The sequence below is a fragment of the Drosophila teissieri genome, chromosome 3R (assembly GCF_016746235.2).
Source record: "Drosophila teissieri strain GT53w chromosome 3R, Prin_Dtei_1.1, whole genome shotgun sequence".
NCBI lineage: Eukaryota > Metazoa > Arthropoda > Insecta > Diptera > Drosophilidae > Drosophila > Drosophila teissieri.
In genome coordinates, this window is record NC_053032.1 from 5,440,324 (window position 1) to 5,458,153 (window position 17,830).

The window sequence follows — 17,830 nt, forward strand, 5'->3', positions numbered from 1 at the left end:
AGGGGGACCTTTATTGACTTCATTAGAGATACGGAATAAAGCACGATAATAAAAACGTAATATACTTTTTAAGTATTCATATTCAAGCTTAGAATTATAATAACAAAATTGTTCTGCAGAAATAAAACTTTGCAGATCAACATTAAAAATGCACTGCTGAATAAAAGTTTGAACCGAAGTATATGTCTTAAACCAGTTCCTGATATAAACTTTTATTATTTTTATTTCTTCATTCGGTTTATTGTTTTTTTAAACCAAAGACGTACCATTTTATACCAGTAAGCGCATTTCCAGCATGACCAAGAACTAAGATTCGATTTCATGGCCTTGTTTTTGTCGGTTTTGGTGCTTCGTTTCGGAAATTGTCATTTCAGTATTCTGTGTTCGGTGTCTCCCAGTTCTGCTGATTTTTTGCTGTTTCTGCACATTCCCAGCTTCATTTTTCGTTCGATTTTTCCTGTTTTTTGTGATGCCACCACCCAAACTCCCGCCGCCCACGGCCCACCAATCGGTCCATTTGGTTGACATTGCTGAATTAAACCAATCACTACTATTTTCACACTTAACTTGCAATTTGCATAAAATATTACCCAAGACCCAACAGTCAAGCAGCCGTCGTTGAGAAAAGATTGTGAGTGGGGCGGAACAGCGGGCGAAATGTGGGTGGCAACCTTCGGCGGATGACGATGCGGTGTGGAGCGACAGGACCAAGGGTCCTTGCAAACACGCTACCATTGACAGTTGTGTGTGAATTTATTTTATTCCTTTATGTGTATTTTACGATCACACACGCTCACACTCGCGCATTTGCATTGAAAACGTATTTCGCCCATTTCCCCCTTAGAGCGAAAAATATGTGTGGCCTACTCTCCTTGGCGCTCTTCCTTCAGACTTTTCACTTTTACCTTTTACCCGCTGATTTCAAGTCTTTTCATACATATGAACTTTGCTTACTGTGGGACACCTTGCAAAATGGGAACACTGCGTATTTGTGTACACTTTTTAGGGTGCCTAAAAATATTTCTTTGAAACAATAACTTAAAATAATACAATTTAATACAATAACCGTCAGAAATGTCGACGGTACCTTTTTTAGCTAAACCCATTCTATTTCGTGTGCAGTCATTAACGCAAATGGTGCCCAAACTGCAAACTGGAAACTAAATACTAGAAACTTAACTAAACTGAACTCGAAACAAAGTATCACGCTACATTAAGCAAATGGGTTAGACGCACTTGTAGGGAAACAGGCTCAAATGTGCGGGGTGGGTGCTCCCAGACAAAGAATCCTTTGAGGGTCCGGTTCGCGCCCAGGACATTAAATGCCCGTTTTGCACATGTCCAAAACAGAGAATCGGCTCCGTCCTTACGGGCCTGCGTTCCTCTTTTTGCGGAAGTTGTTTGTGGCCCACGTGGGTGCGAGTGGGCGTGTTTTTCCCGTGCTCTTTTGCCATAGACAAAGGTACAGTGCGTATGTTTGGGAATTCGGGTCCGGAAATTTGCATTTGATGTCCGCTTTCGAGCCACGCCGTCGAGCAGTTTGTGGCATTTATTCCTGGAATCCATTGAGAGCTGTTCAGCATAAGTCCCTCCTTACGAGAAAGTGCAGGACATAATCTGCATCAGCAAGGATTCAAATTGTTGGAATAATAATAAAACTAGATCTTCCAGAAATTAAAAACAACTTCTTGGAAGAAAGCGAAAACTTTAAAGAATTTAATGGTATAACTTAATATTCATATAAAATTTACTCGTATAGTAAAACGGCGTACTAGATTCGTTGAAACGTATATATATTCTTGATCAGGATCAATAGCGGAGTCGATCTGATTATGTCCGTCCATCTGTCCGTCTGTTCATATAAACGCCCGATCTTAGGAACTTTGTATTACAGGTCAGTTGAAATGAAGCATGCTGGTTTCAGAAACATGCTGCGTCTATGCAGGTTTATTTCCAAATATTGCAACGCCCACTTTAACGGCCACAAACCGCCCAAAACAGCCACGCTCACATTTTTGGAAAATTTGTTGTTGATATTTTTTCATAAATAGTCTGTAAATTTCTTTATTTTCCAAAAATGCTTTTGCCTCGTCCATTCAAACGCCCAAGCCGCCCAAAACTGCAACGCCCTCACTTTTTAAGATTCGTAGGTTCTTTGAACTCAGGACTAGGACTACAGTATTCTCTTTTGTTTTAAAATTCTAGCTTTTATAGTTCTTGCGATCTCAGAGTTTATAAGGACAGACAGAGATAGCCGTGTAACATACATACATATGTATGCAAAGGGTCGGAAATGTTTCCTTCAAAGAGTGCTTTACATTCAAAGATTCTAGTTTACCAAATTACTCTACGAGTAACGGGTTTAAGAACAGTGTTGCTATATTCCCTTTAGTTTAACAAAGACTTAAACGGCTAAGGCCAAATTTTATTTGGAAAGGATATAAACATGACCACATCAAAGAAATTTTTAAATTTGTTGCACAGTGAACAAGTAATATCATTAGATTAGCCGTTATGTACTTTGTGTACTTAATAGTGCAGGGAAAGCATCATTAAAATGCAAAAATAGGGCTGGTCTGAGTTCATGTCGAGAGCTGTTTAAAATGTTGAAAACGGCGTTGTTACACTTACATGCACTTCACTACACCCGCTCACATACTCACTCACACACTCAAGCGAGGAGCTTTGTCATTGTGTTAACAAATACACTTAGGCAAACACATAATTTCGAGTATTTAACTAAAATAAACAGGATGTAAAACATTTTATTGCGTGCGCTGCCCCGCAGCGGCAAAAGCATCGCTTTGCATTTTAACATGGAACACTGCACCCTCATCCACACTCACACCCACACCCACACCCACACCCACAACCAAACCCAAACCCAAACCCACACACACACCCACACTTACCCTGAGTCAGACAATTGCACTCACACACGGGCACACACTCGCCATTTGCATTTTAGTCACTTGCACTTTTGGCTGAAATGGCGATGGTGCGTTCAAAGAGCTCAAAGCCACTGAGCCTGCATCGCCATCTGTATCTGCATCTGTATCTGTGTCTTCACATCTTCTCCGTCTGCATCTGCATCTCCATCTGCAGCTGCAGCTGGCCACGATGTTGGTCTGCCAGTCAGTCAGTCTTTGCTTTTCGCCATCTCGTTCCCGGCTTCGCACCCCACCACGCCCCTCTGGCGCCACGCCCTCGGCTGGCTGGCAGTTATGCACATTTCCATTTGCAATTGTTATTTCCTTCTTTGTGCGCATCCATACGTATGGCCCAAAGCGTTTTGCTGCTCGCTCTGCCCCACACAGAGCAAAATCCGCCAATTTCACATTTTCATTTCTGCGCTGTATTGATATTGGTGGGAAAAGCGTGGTCGGAAGAATGTTGTGAAGGCCAAAAACAAGGCAAAGAGTCAGTTCTTTTGCAAATAGGTGGGAGGTCTGTAAACAATTTAAACCTATTTTTAAATCTAATGACCTTATCAACTGTCTTAAAATATTTAATTGAATACATCAGCTATACAAATGGAATGTTAGCAAGTGAAAGATTTTACAACATAAATTGTTTTATCTGTTTATAATGATAGAAACACAACCATATATAAAAAATCATATTTATTTATAATTTCTGAATTAGGATTGCCCAATATTATTAAATGTGTATTCATATATATTCAGAGAGTTTTTTATCTTCGATTTTGTTTTGAGTGCACAATATGCCGCTTTAAGAGCACGCGTAAATCCTCATAGAAACTTGGCATGTAGCTAATTAAAAGAGCTGTAAATTACGCGTCTGTGTGTGCGTCTAAGCCAAATGTAAATGCAAACGTTAACTGGGCGAACGAAACGCGTTGCTGGAGAACGGTCACCTTAATTAAAATGCAAAATTTTGCACTTTTGGCCGTTTTGTGCTGCATTTGCATTAAAAGCGGCTCAGAACCCTTGACGACATCGCCGTCTACTTTGCACGTGGACCGCTGCCTTCGAATCGAGTTTTATTTTGGGGGCGTTTGTTTTTTATTATTTATAAAATGGTCCGGGTCCCAGCTCCCATCGCCCCGTCCTCTGCTCCAAAATTTTGCGAGTTCGGTGGCTGCGGTCTGAGTTCGTTTCGCGTACGAGCGAGTCCCTCCCCCGAAGAGAAGCTGCTGCCCCGTACTGAAATATTCACAATTAAAAAGCTCAACACAAAATTTACATTGTCGCTTGATGGTCTGGTGGGTAAAACTCCATTCTGAGGACCAGCAGCCGAAACAGACATCATCATCATTGCCACAGTCATCCTCAGCCGCAGGGATGCCTCAGATGCCAGGACGTGGTCTTGGCCGAAAATTGGCATCGAGGACTGGTGGAGGGCAGGAGTTCCTTGTAAGGATGTTGTAAAATATTTACAAATAAGTTTTTGGACATCATATTTTTTAAGAAGTGTCGTATGTTTATTACAGCTAGCAATAGCTTATCAACTTTTCGTAACATCATTTTTAAATGATTGCCTTCGCCCTTGTAAAAAAGTCCCATCACCTTTCAGGTGCAATTACATATATTCCCCTTGCCAAGGTATTTCGTGCCTTAATAGGTACCACTATTTTCTCCCACGGCTGTGAGTTTGGGACACCATAAAATTGTAACGCCACTTTATGCGTTTTATGCTTTATGATCACAAATGAGTGCACACAATTCACCAGACAGACTTCAACTGCATGAGAGTGGGTGTGGGTGCGAGTGTGTGTGTGTGTGGCTGAGTGTGTGTGAGGCTGAGTGTGTGTGGCTGAGTGGTGCAACTTTTATGCATGCTCACATAGAATTTGATTATGCCACGCTTGGCATTTGCACTGCCCTCATTTTTTGTGTTGCGTAAATGCTGAACTTTTTAATTTTAATTGTTAAAAGCTTTTTTGCTACCGTGGCCCAGCGGTGGTCACTCGGCCATCCTTTCTCCTCCAATCTTTGGCCATAAAAATTAAGCAACTTGAATGCATTTAATGCCACTGAAAAGTTCCCACACACAGTTCATAGTGCAACAGTTCTCCTTGTCTGATAAATTAAACAACAGAGGCGCACTCACTGCGTCCGTGGCCAGTTCTGCCTCCAATTCTGCCGTTAAACTTTCGCCTGCCATGCCATAAAGCATGCCCCGCCCGGCTCCGCCCCTTCTGCATCACCTGCAACTCGAAACGGGACTGCATCTGAGTCCGAACTCGAATCTGGCTCGTGGCATATTTAAGCGCCGCGGTGCCTGCATTGCCGTCCATAGATAAATGGTCGACGCGTTTAATATGAAAAGTTATGGTAGAGGCAATTAAAATCTGGCCAGCGAGAACGGCTCTTTAAGAGCAACAAAAGTCAAATACTTTTGGCTGGAAATCTGATATAAATCCGTCATGGCGAGGATTTTTTAACCAGATGCAGCACGTTGCACAACTCTGGAATGGAATCCCTTCCCGCTTAAATCGGTGTGGCGACTTTCAACAAGTTGAGACTGGTGGTTGTTTATATTTGTCACAGAGCCGTTCCTTCTGGTTTCACCAAGATAAGTCTTTTAAAAGAATAAACCTTAAAGCTTGCAGTCAATTTTCCAAAAATCCGTAATACCTAGTTTTAATTAGGTGTGGGATTTTTTTAAAATTTCTTTTACATAACACTAAAGTCTAATCTTATACTAACACAATGACGTAATTAAAACTTAGTATTACAGACTTTTGTAAAATGGGTTTTTGTCCACATTCATTTTGTACCATTCAGCCTATAGGGGTATGTAGACGTTTTTTCCTGAAAATTGGATATATCCAGCCCAATGAAAATTGATTTCGAGGATTAAACAATGAAAACAGCCGTTTAAATCGCTTATCTATAGAATGGATTTAAATTTGCTAGATTGGTGGATCACAGTTTAAGGTGTTTTTACATTGCTTTCTAATTTGCCATACATTACCAGCATTTATATTATTTATTTTATTTACATTATTTTGAAGTATCAATCGTTTAACTACAATCTAACTACAACTATAAAAAGCTTATAAAAATAATGTGCAATTTCAGTTTAGAGAGTTATTTCTTACACAAACAATTAAGTTAACTTATTTAGGACCGTGTATAAGTTAAATCCCCTGTCGTCGACTAGGTGTAATTAAATTATTTTAAATGTATTTATCTTATTTCAGCCCCATGGCTGTTAATCTTCTCGCTTATTGGATACATTTGAAGTGCTTAGCTTGGAGTAAACCATTGCCCGCTTTTCGGGGCCGTTCACTTGGTGTTTTCTTGTTGTCATAATTATGTTGGCATCCTTCATTGGCATTCATAACTAATAACTACACGACTCCCATGCACCCAGCCAACCCCCTGCGCACTAATACCCTGGCACATTAAGGATCACACATGGTCGGAAGGCGCGTGCTTACAAATTCGTAATCCTTTAACAAGCCAAGCAACTTCCGCTCTCACATTTGGCTCTTGCGCACGACTCCCTCTGTTCTGCTCCTCCGGCTGTCATTGTCTTCGGCCTCATCATCGCATAATTAATCTTCAAAAAATCATCAGCCGTCGCAGGCATTAATCTTTGTTAAAACGTTTCACGCAACTTTTAGTCCATTGTTACACATACGCCGTGTGAGCCGCATACAAACGAGGCGGAGGCGAAAGCGAAGCAGCCCTCCATTCTGCGTTTCATAATTCTGCAGCTCCCCTTGCCATCGTAGTATCGTAATTTAATGGGTGCTGCCAGGCGTGCTTTGTTTTTTTTTATTTTTTTACTAATTTCTTTTGACACTGGTCTTAAATCTTAAATACGAACCAAGTTGCGAAAACAAAGAGCGTTTAAGGGATTTTTATGGCTGGCATATGCAGTCGATGCGACGGAGTCAACAGAGTTCACTCGACTTCACTGGGCTGCAATGATAAATGATATGTCCCCGGCATCATAATAATGCAACTGTTGAAAGGGCGCGAAAAGGGGTGTTGTCAGCATCTTTTCTGGCTGCCCCCTTGTGTGTGTGGTTGTTGGTTGTGTGTGTGTGCCCATTATAATAGAAAATAAATGAATGATGTGTTTCTGACACGTCGCTGCTGTCATTGCTCCCACTTCATTTTTACGTCTCACGTCATCGTCTTTAAGTTTCGCAGCTTGGCAGCAACACGCACACGAGTCAGTTAAAAAGAAAAGCCATCTTTTGGCATTGACAAGCAGCATCTGCAACAACAACGGACTCAATCTCCTGCTCTTCATCATGCTCAATTTGCGCGAATTGTGTTGTCTTGTCTTGTTTTCTGTCTGCCGCCTTGTCTCGGCCCTTTGTTCGCAGATCTTCCTCCCACACTTCCCCTTCTTCATCCCCGATCTTTCCGACAATTGATTTAAATATTTTTGACACTTGTGCCAGATAATTGCTAACATTAATCATGGCCGCCCGGCAGCTGTCTCTCGTGCTCACACTCACTTACACACTCGTTTAGGCTGGGAAATTCGTGAGTTATAGCTGACTTTTGCCAAATCAAACATTTTACCTGATTAGTCCAAGGGAATAAAGGCACTACAGAATATTGCAAACAATTGGGCAGTTAATATGGCCCCATATTCCGAGATGATTTTTTTAAGATGATTTTTAATCAAAATAGTATTCCTGATTATATTTATAACTTGATTAGTCCGAATTTATTGTGCTTATTGAATATTATATTGTAATATGTTTAGGCTATAATCACATCGAAGTAGTATTTCCTAAGCCGGAAGCTATCCGGTTTACTTAATATTATATTTTAATCTGTTTGGATAAATAATATTTATTTATAGGGATTAATCCCGTTTATTGGGTTATTTGTTTTATTAACCATACTCCATTTGAATAAATGGAATTTAGGATAATTTTTCAAAAAAATTGTTTCAACATTGTTAGACATATCTAGAATAGTGCTGACCTCAATGATAGTATATTTCCACCACTGTCTTGGTAGAACTATGAAACCTACGAGCATGGTAAATTATATATGTAAATTCTATAAGTAATTTAAAATTCGTTATGCTAGTTAGGTCGTCAGAGGCGAAGTCCCCCACAAATCCCCACATTTAATGGGGGTGCTATCTCTTCTCGGAATTCCCAAACAACTGCCGCCGTTTCGCTTTGACCTTTTAAGCCCTCGATGGCGGCAATTAGTCGCAGGTCTCCAACTATCCGACTATCCGACTTCAATCTGCCGGCAATCTGTTCCCCGCTTCGGTTGCCACCTCGTCAATTTATCACTAAATCAATCAAAAGCTTTAGGCAAAGTGAGATGCTTTCTCCGCCTGGCCGCCTGGCCGCCCGCCCGCCCCTTTACATGTGTTGATGCACAGCCATAAGTGTGGGCGTATGTGAGTGAGTGAAAAATGCCGGGGAGCAGGTCCAAGGAGGGGTCGGTCCTTCGCTGCACTTGCTGCCTTTGATCGCTTACCGTGAAAATTTATTTGATTGCCTGCTATAAGCAACTTTGGCTAATATGATACAAGCCGATCGGCTGCTGGCGCTGCTAGTCGAATAGCGAATGACTAATGGCAGCTGTGCACTGAGAAAATCAAGTGTTATTACATAAACAAATACAAAGAATTAAAAAAAAAACGGAAATATTTATGCCTTTACCAATATTTATGAAGAAAAAAACACTGAATCAGATTACATTAATTTGTGTGTTACTCAATATCACACCATAAACTACTCATACATTTAGCTCAAAGTTTTTGTTTGCACTCTTACACTCCTGCTAGTTTGGCACCCCCATGCCATCTATTAACAACATATAGATTAATGTATGATTTTTAGACAAATTTCACTATTGTCTTTATGCTTCCTAGAATCTGATTTTTCCCCAGTGTGTGAGTGTTTGTGTGCAGGGGCGGTGACGAGGGCGGGGTCGGGGGCGGGGGCGTGGCTGTCGTCGCTGTTAGTTGAGCTTTATTAACTGTCTGTGGAGTTCTGCGAAGTACACAAGGCCAGCGGCGAGAAGGGCGCGCAATCTCGGCAGGGCATCTCTATGCCCTGGCTTTAGATTCTGGCCCTATTTCTGGTGCCGGATTCTGGGATTCTGGGATTTGGGATCCGGGATTCCTGTCCTCTCCCGTGGACTGTGCTTCGTGGACGAGGCACGGGTGTGTTTGCCGGCCAAATTGCTTGTGATGAAGACAGTCAAGCGTCAATCAGTCAGTCACTGACGTTGGCAATGGCAATGCCTCTGAGCCTGACTGATTCGGATTCCCTGTCTCTTTTCTGCCCCATCCTCCCATCTCTTTCGCGGCGGCCTGCGCCTGTCTCTTTCGGCTTTTCTTCTTCTGTCTCAGTCGGATTCGCAGACACCGTTTCCGTCGTCTATTTGTGTTCCGTCCGATGTCCTTCTGGCTGTCAGTTAACATGCCTTTTGCGTTTGCCATCTCGGAGTTGCACTGTTTGGTGGGCTGTGGAAGGGGCGTGGCCGGGTCTGGTCCATTGGCCGTCTCTCGTGGAGAGATAATCACTTTGGGAAATTGCTCATGAATGATTTGTTGGCATAAATCAATTTGATTGATGAGCGTCAATATACTTATATGCCGCTTTGATGTGGGAAATTCCAATACAGCGAGCCCACGCACACATGAGGGTACAAAAGCACACAGCCAGACTAGGGCCTCGTCTATAACTGCGGTGAAGACGTTAGCACTCGAAATGAGTTCAGGTTTGAAGTAATATTAACCATAAACATAATTAACATAATTAGGAGTTTGTTATTCAAAGCACAAGGCTAAAGGCGTTACCCCCATAAGTCGGCCACACAATGTAAGCACTATTAGTTTATCTAATCTTCAACTAAAAAACTATCTTGCTTATAGTCCCAATTTACAAGGAAGATTTCAATTATTAATGTTAGATTCTTTCTAGCTTATTAATGTGACTACCACTGTTGGTGCGTCTGTTTTGTAGGAGGGATTTGAGATTTGAGGGAGCAAGCAACTAATTGATCAATTAAACATCAATTGCCTGGCCATCGAGCTGCGGGTCTGGGCTGTTCTTTGATTTTTACTTTCTACATTTCCTTCCTTCAGGGCTGCTCTCAGTGTCAGCTAATGGAAGTCGGGAGCTAGGTGGGTGCCCTTCATAAAGCAAGAAACTGGTGGAAACTTTTCGCTATTTCAACTTGAGTTGTTATGACACTTTTAATAACTTTATTATTGCATTTACATAGTAGTAGCAGGGCACGCCAAGAGCGACGGTACCGCCGCCAACTTGTCCTGGTTAAGTGTGTCGAGCGAGTCCTGGTTTCCACCCAACCACATTTTTCCCGCTTTCCACCCTGCATATGTTGGGGCTTTCCTTGAGCAGTGTGTTTGTGTGCGAGTGTTTCTTAGCTGTCTACGCAATTAAAAGTTTAATATAATTAAATGGTTTTATGACTTTGACTGTGCACCGAGTGCTGCAGTCTTTTGCTCCCCTTGCTCCTTCACACACAGCAAAAAATACCGTTTTCAATTTTGAAAGAATCATTCAACTTGCTAAAGACATAGCTAATTTACAAAAAAGCAGAAACAAAGATATAGAAAGTATAATACAAACAATATATGTTGTTAGCGATTCCATATGATACAATTTGTATTATACAATTTTATTTGTGCTTCCTTGCACTTGTATTGAGGAGACATTTTCAGCCAATTTGTGTACCCAATAATCAAAAAAACGAAAAGTTTGTTGCCGTGCAATTTGAACTGCCCTCAGACACGTTTCTACCACCAGCGTCTTAGGAAGCTGCCTGGTAAACACGTGCACTTTAAAATCCCCCAAAGCAAATAACAAGCTGATAGCAAACTGGAGCAACTGCTCGCCCTGCGGGTCCCCCATAGTGATTAAGCCATCAAAGTTTGCTTTCGACACGCAGCATTAACGCTTCGACTTTGCTTAGCTGTGAGCTGTGAGCTGTGAGCGGAGAGCTGTGAGTCCTCCGACTCCTCAGTCGGAGCCAAGTGCAGTGCGGCGGATGTCGGGGGCCCAATAATTACTTGGCCAGCGTGAAGTTTTGGGCAGACATCAGCAGAAATTGGCGGGCAGGACGATCGGAGCAGGATGTGGCGACAGGGCAAAAAGACTCAGTCGCAATGCGCTGTTTTGCCAAGTCGAAGTCATCGCCGTCGTGCCTGTCGATGCAAACCTCCTTCAGCAGATGGCAACTGACATCCGGGGGCGTTAGCCATAAACGACGGCAGCGACCACGCCTCCATTCACATGAGGCAGCAAATTGCCTAATTTATAAAGTAGGAGATTTGGTCGGTACTCTAGCGGAAGATTTAAGACGGCATGAATGTGCTCATACTGTCAAAGTCGACGGATTTATTGAGTGGATTTACTTAAAGTTAGTAGGTTAAGTTATTTATGCACATCATTATTCTTATTTTATTTTTATGATTTAGTTGAACTTCAACATTAGGTATTTTGCTATTATGATTCCGTGTAGTGTCTTTTCAATGTCCATTAACTCCATCGCCGCTTCAGTCTAATCTCTGTAATTATTTAAATGTTTCAAGTTTAGTGTTACCCGATGTCTATTTCGATCCCTTTCAGCTGCATGACCCAAATATTTCACTCATTTGCAATAACATCTCCAGCGCACTTTAGGAACTGGGAAATCTACCGCATCTACCGCAGAATGCAGAAGGAAATTCTGGGAACCAACAGCCGGCAGGGACCGAAAGCGATTGTGCCATCAAAAAAATGCTACACAAATCATGCGTAATATAAATTAATAGCTATCAACTCTTAAATTTCGGCAGCATTTTAAAATCGGGCTCCTGGGCCTTTTGGACAGCCACCCGCCGTTTCATGGCAAATTAGTAGCTCGTGGGCATTTTAATTGCGTCCAGGGGCGGTTGGGGTTAGGGCTGGTTGGGGCTGTTTGGGGTGTTTGGGGTGTTGGGTCCGGTGATTTGGGACAAGGGGCGGCTATGTGCGTCAAAAAATAAAATGAATTCATTTGTACCCTTTTCAAAGCCGCATAAAAGAAGGCTAAGACGCGGCACGCGGTCCCCAAATGACTTAACTCATTTAATGTGGCTCTAATGGGATACAATTTAAATTTAATTGATTTGCCCGACAAGCTTTTTATGGCCGCAGGAATTTCTCTAAATTAAAAATGCCATCTTCCCTTGTGTCCGTAAAAATGCAGAGCGCTTTAAAGGGCTCCAAGATTAATTCATGTTTTCTGCTCACCATATTGATTAAATATGCGGAGCCACGCTGCTGGCTCAAACAGTGCCTGACAACAGTTTGCTCGCATTTTGCGCTCTTTGCACTGGCTCGCTGATTTATTGGTTTAATGCACCCACCAGCGGCACCCGCATAAACAGCGCGCAACAAACCGCAGCGGGCGGAGTGGAGAAGTGGCGAGTTGGGACAACCTTTGCTGCCCGCCGCCATTTCTTAGCCTGGCAGCTAATTTATGTGCGCACGCGGCAAGAAAATGCTGGCGAAAGGATACGCCGTCCTGCGAGCCAGGAGTCAGGAGCCGCAAGCAAGGAGCTGACAGGGGCAGCTTAAACACGGCAAATAATTTTAATATTTGTTGGTGATCGATTCCAGAATCGAGCACAAACCGACTATTACCCCTTTACCTGAAGGGGGGAATGTGTAGAAATGAAATGAGCTAAAGCAGAAGAATCGGAGAGATTTATGACGAAACAGATATGAAGAAATCATTAAAATATGGCAAGGTCTGTACAAGTGCAGTAAAATGTATTTGTATATTTATTTTTTAATTTAATTCTAGTCTTGATGAACTACCTCAAGTTTCAAGTAAGGTATAAAGACCGGGAGCCATGCGCCCTGGCTAGATTCAGTAGGAGAGGATCACATAAAATCTGTTCACTTTTAGTTTTTTCTGTGCAGCGAACAGAGCACATTCCCCCTCATTTTGCATAGTGAGAATTATGCTTCCAGGGGGAGCAAGATAGGTTGGGTGGCAAAGTGGGAGGCTCGAGTGTCGCGAGTATAAAAATTCGCATTTTAATATTTGCCAGTAAGCTGCCCTGTGTTGGCAGCTGATTTGCCATTGCTCCTTCCAGCGTGTCTAGAGCTTCTCCATCTGAACGCCCATCTGAACGCCCACCGGTGTCCTTCGTCCTTCGTCCTCAATCCTCCATCCTTCGTCCTGCTCCTTCGGCGTGTTTGCCTGCCACTTTATCTGCGCCCAGCAGCTGGCGTTTGTTTGCGGTTCCATCGCGCGTTGCGTGTTGACTTTTGTGTCTGAGCCACCTTTCAACTGCAACTAATTTATTTTATTTGCCAGCTGGCGACCTGGCCGCCTTCCCTCCCCTGCCACCTCCTTCGCCCCTAAAAATGATTCAAAACAAGCATTAGAAAATGTATTGCATGGCAGGCTGGCTGACGGCGTCGCTGCAGTTGATACAAAGTGTCTTGACGCTAAGAGCCTCCATCCGAGTGCTGAGTGGCCCCACTTCTCCCCGACTCCACGATTCCGCGTCATTGCGGTGGACAGGCATCAAATGAGTTTTGTTATCTGCCAGCCAGCAAGCTAACAAATTGCATTACTTGAAGCGGAACCGGATAGGACGGAGTGCGGAACTTTTTCGATTTATCGAGATGATGAGCCTTATAGTTTCCGGCGCCTGTGCCTCTATCAATATTTTGTCATTATTTTTATATTTGTTCAAAACTCTACCAAACCACAAACCTTTTGACCAAATGGGAATTACAGCAACTAGTATGGCACGCCCAAGCTGGTTTAAGAGGAGCATTCTGAAATGAAGTATCGTTAACGACTTTGTATTGTTTCAAATATTCTAGATGGATTTGAAACTTTTTTTGAAAAGGACCATTCTACTCGCTGCTTGCATAACACCGTCTCATTCCTAACGGGTATCTGACAGTCAATGCAAATTGTGTAGAGCATCTCCTCTACTTTTGACAGTTCTTCTGGCTTGCTATCGCATACCCAGCTATCAATGGGCATAAACAAACAAACAAACAACTGCTAACCCCTTGCGGCCATAATTTAGCGTAATTAAATAGCTCATGAAAAATGAGTAAATTATGGAATGCGGAGCGGTCGTAAATTTCAATCCAAGAGGTCGATGAGTCCGCTGACCAAACTGTTGCTCTGGTCCTTTCTGACCTTCCGACTGTTGATTTTATTAAAATCATTTCGTTTTCATAGTCGCTGGTTGCTGGTTGCTGGGTGGTGGTTCATTAATTACAACTGCATTATAAGAACGTTACAATTATTGTTATTATTTTTTATCCAAGCATCCGGGACATTGTCCTGACCACATTTATAAAATGCCCATTATTCATGGCCTGGTCAGGAGCTATTAATGTCCTCCGGCCAAATATCGGGGAAGTGAACGAACCATTTCAAAATAAATTAAATTTTTATGCGTGTACGCGAAATATATTTAATGTTTTGTGCATAAGAAACTCCCCAAAATGAGATGCGCAATTAATGTTTTCGAGTCGGGCACCATAAACCGATGCCATAAATTCAGCTCTGTGTGTTGGTAATTAGTGGACAAGGTTAATGGGAGCAGAAAAAAGCCCGACGACGAGTTCATCAGGAGCAAAGTGGGAGGGAGAGAAGCATTTCAGAGTTGGCTGAATAAAACTTCGGGTAAGCAAGAGGATTTTAAAAAATTTTTTACTCATTTTGCATTTGTTGATAAGTATTTACCTAAAAAGTAAATAAGGAATTAAATCAAATTTGCATTGCAATTACTATCATTTACTTACTTTGTTTACAGAAACTTCATTAGGCCTTATTAATTAAACAAGAACCTATTGTGCTTTATGGGGACGGAATGCGTACATTTTTAAAACATTATTGTGCTTCTAGATATTGTGCTTTGCGTATTCGATTTTTTTTTATGTTTTTTGGCTCTTAAGTAAAATGTTATAGTTTCAACTGTATTTTATGCCCGATTCATCATCATCATGGACACGCTGTAAATTAGTTTTACAATCTTAAAGTGTAAATAAATTTAATATAGTATAACAAAATACACGTAAATGAGCATTTACTCACCTGTAGAGCCGTTCTCACGGAAAGCGACATGACTCCAAGTATCTGTATATTGTGCGGATACTGGGATTCCCGCAACAAAAGACCAAATAGCCTTCGCTGGTCGCCACTCAACTCATACCACGCCACATTGCAGATGCTCTCGTACACCTGGTCATACTGTTGTAGAAAAATTAATACGCTTAGGAATAAATGCTCATATAATCAATATTACTGAAGCTCACTCCAAACTCAAGAATGGTGCCCAGTATGCAGTAGATGGACATGCTGTACGCAGAAACCACAAAAAAGATGGCCGATGGCATGTGAAAGCTGCTCAAATTAATGCAGAAGCTGAGCATCATAGCCAGAGCCATCGAGAGAACCTGGGTGGCAATCAATTCGTAGTAAAGGGCATTAATGGCGCGACAGTACCTAAAATTGAAAGAAGCAACGACAAATGAAAATGGCATACTGAGGATGTGGATTTTATAAAATTAGCCAAAAAATAATCAAATTAATAACAGGAAGACTTTTATAACCGTTACTCGTATAGTAAAATGATATACTAGATTCCTGTAACCTGTAACAGTACACGAATGCGTATATATATTCTTGATCAGCAGAGTCGATCTGGCCATGTCCGTCTGTCACTACGTCCGTATGAACGTCGAGATCTCAGGAACTATAAAAGCAGATTAGGTATGCAGCTGATGTTGCCACGCCCACTCTTACTCCCACAAACCCAAAACTGTCACGCCCACACTATTGAACAATTTTTTGATATTTGTTTTTTAGTCTTGAAAATTCCTTTCGATTTGCCAAAAAAACTTGTTGACACGCCAACAAAACGTATAAAACTGTCGCGCCCACACTTCTGAAACAATTTTAAATTTTGTTTCTCAATTTCTACCGATATTCCAGAAAATGTTGAAATTTCTCGTTCGCACTTCCACTAGCCGAGTAACGGGTATCTTACAGTCGGAAAACTCGACTATAGCCTTCTCTCTTGTTTTTTTTCTAACTGGAGACTCACCTAAACGATAAAATGTAAATTTAATTGAAAACATTGAAACAGGTACAAAGTACAGTTACATGAAAACTAAATAAACTGCGAGATTTATGCTGATTCAGCTCTTATAATCGCGAACATATTTGATTACTTTTTTATTTTTTTTATATTTTTTATTTATTCATGGTTTTGTATGCCTCTAATTTAAAACTTCTAAATGTATGAATTTTTATCAAGAAGAAGTAAAATCTTACTCCGTGAATAACTGATGCCATTTGATAACCTCCAAAAGTAGGCGTTGTCGATTTGGCGCTCCTTTAATAGAAGCTCCAACTTGGACCAGAAGTCTGTCTTCCGCTTTTTGCTCTAGGGCATCGTTTAGCTCTTTCACCTTTATCTGCAGTATATCGGCGAAAGTTAGGATCTGTGTTAGGCCGAGAAATACGAACAAATCACCGGAGTAGAATCCGACTCCTTGCACGACCATTGTTACCTGCAATCGACGAAAATAACTCGTTTAGGAGAGCTATCAAGTGTTGACCAAATCTTAGCAATTTTAGTGGATCCTACCGACTGAATCAGGTACGTGACTACGTAGCAATAATTGTTCTCAAGCGGTAGACCTGGAATTAAGTACTGCATCGCAGTGACCCGGGTTCCATCGTACATAAGCATAGCCAACGGCAGGATTTCCATCAAACAAAAAGCAAATACATAGCCGTTTCGAATAATCTTCATGATGCCGAGAAGTCGATCTATGTTCAAATTCAAGGTCCTGTGGTAGGATTCTCCCCGATTCTCGTACTCCTCGTAAATGCTTTGTGAGTAAAGGACTAGGCGTCTCATGTTCTGATGCCTCAGCAGACAAGTCAGGAACTTTCCGAGTCCGTGGAATAGCCCACCAATCATGAGGCTGGCCTTTAGTCCCACTCTCCAGTCACCTCCATTATTTAGTATCGTAAATACCGTGAATGCCGTATAGTTTGCTATTGCAAAGATAGTGGTCCAGGTGCGATAGTTAAATTCCATTTTGGGCGCAAGAAAATCCACGCCAAGTAAGTTGGTCAAACTATTGATGTACTTAGATAGTTCGCGAAAGCGACTAGAAGGTCTCACAGGAATGCTCATTGCAATGGAACTGATTTAAGCCTCCATTTTCTTACCTTTTATACGAAAACAATTGATTTGACAGTAGGACCGCAAATGTCACCGCAATTATTATAATTTATAAGTAATTTTGTTATTATCTACTTTAATTGTTGGACTTTCTGCTTTACGAAATTACCGGATTGGCTTTTACCATCTGGGTAACATACGAGTGTATACAAATATATTTTCGATGGAAAAAAATAATTTATCTGATTTCAAACTGCGATGTAAATATATAAAAATTATTATATAATAGAAAATATTTATAATAGATTCGTTGAAATGTATGTTAGAGGTAAAAGAATTTTGAATTATCTATGTCCCTTCGTTTTAATTTTTTTTAGAATTTTAATATTTTTATGAATAAATTAGTTTCTTTAAATATTATTCTTATTGCATGAAAAGTTTAATTATTGCCTATGGCCTGAAAAGGTCTATATACTTCCTAGCGCGTTTAGAAACTCAATAAATTTATGCTTTAAAGCTATCCTTATGCTCAGAAAATCACATTGTCTGCACTTTGTACTTAGTGCACAGGGGAGAACTTCAAAAGTATTCTGCCGAAGACTTCTATACTTTGGGTTAGCCAACCGCAGTATTAGCACAATAAAGTTCCCTCGCCCTTTGTTTCCCCCTTGTCAGTGAATGGTAAGGTGGCCACCTT

General features: G+C 41.4%; 1 protein-coding gene across 1 annotated transcript; it reads right to left on the reverse strand.

Moving 5' to 3' along the window:
* Window positions 1-14,916: 14,916 nt before the first annotated feature.
* On the reverse strand, window positions 14,917-17,145 carry LOC122622298 (putative odorant receptor 83c). Its single transcript, XM_043800644.1, has 5 exons — window positions 16,588-17,145; window positions 16,272-16,510; window positions 15,251-15,440; window positions 15,030-15,185; window positions 14,917-14,967 (listed from the first exon to the last, which is right to left on the reverse strand). Exons 1-5 carry the CDS (start codon window positions 17,143-17,145, stop codon window positions 14,917-14,919), a joined length of 1,194 nt encoding a protein of 397 aa, XP_043656579.1.
* Between the last annotated feature and the right edge of the window lie 685 nt (window positions 17,146-17,830).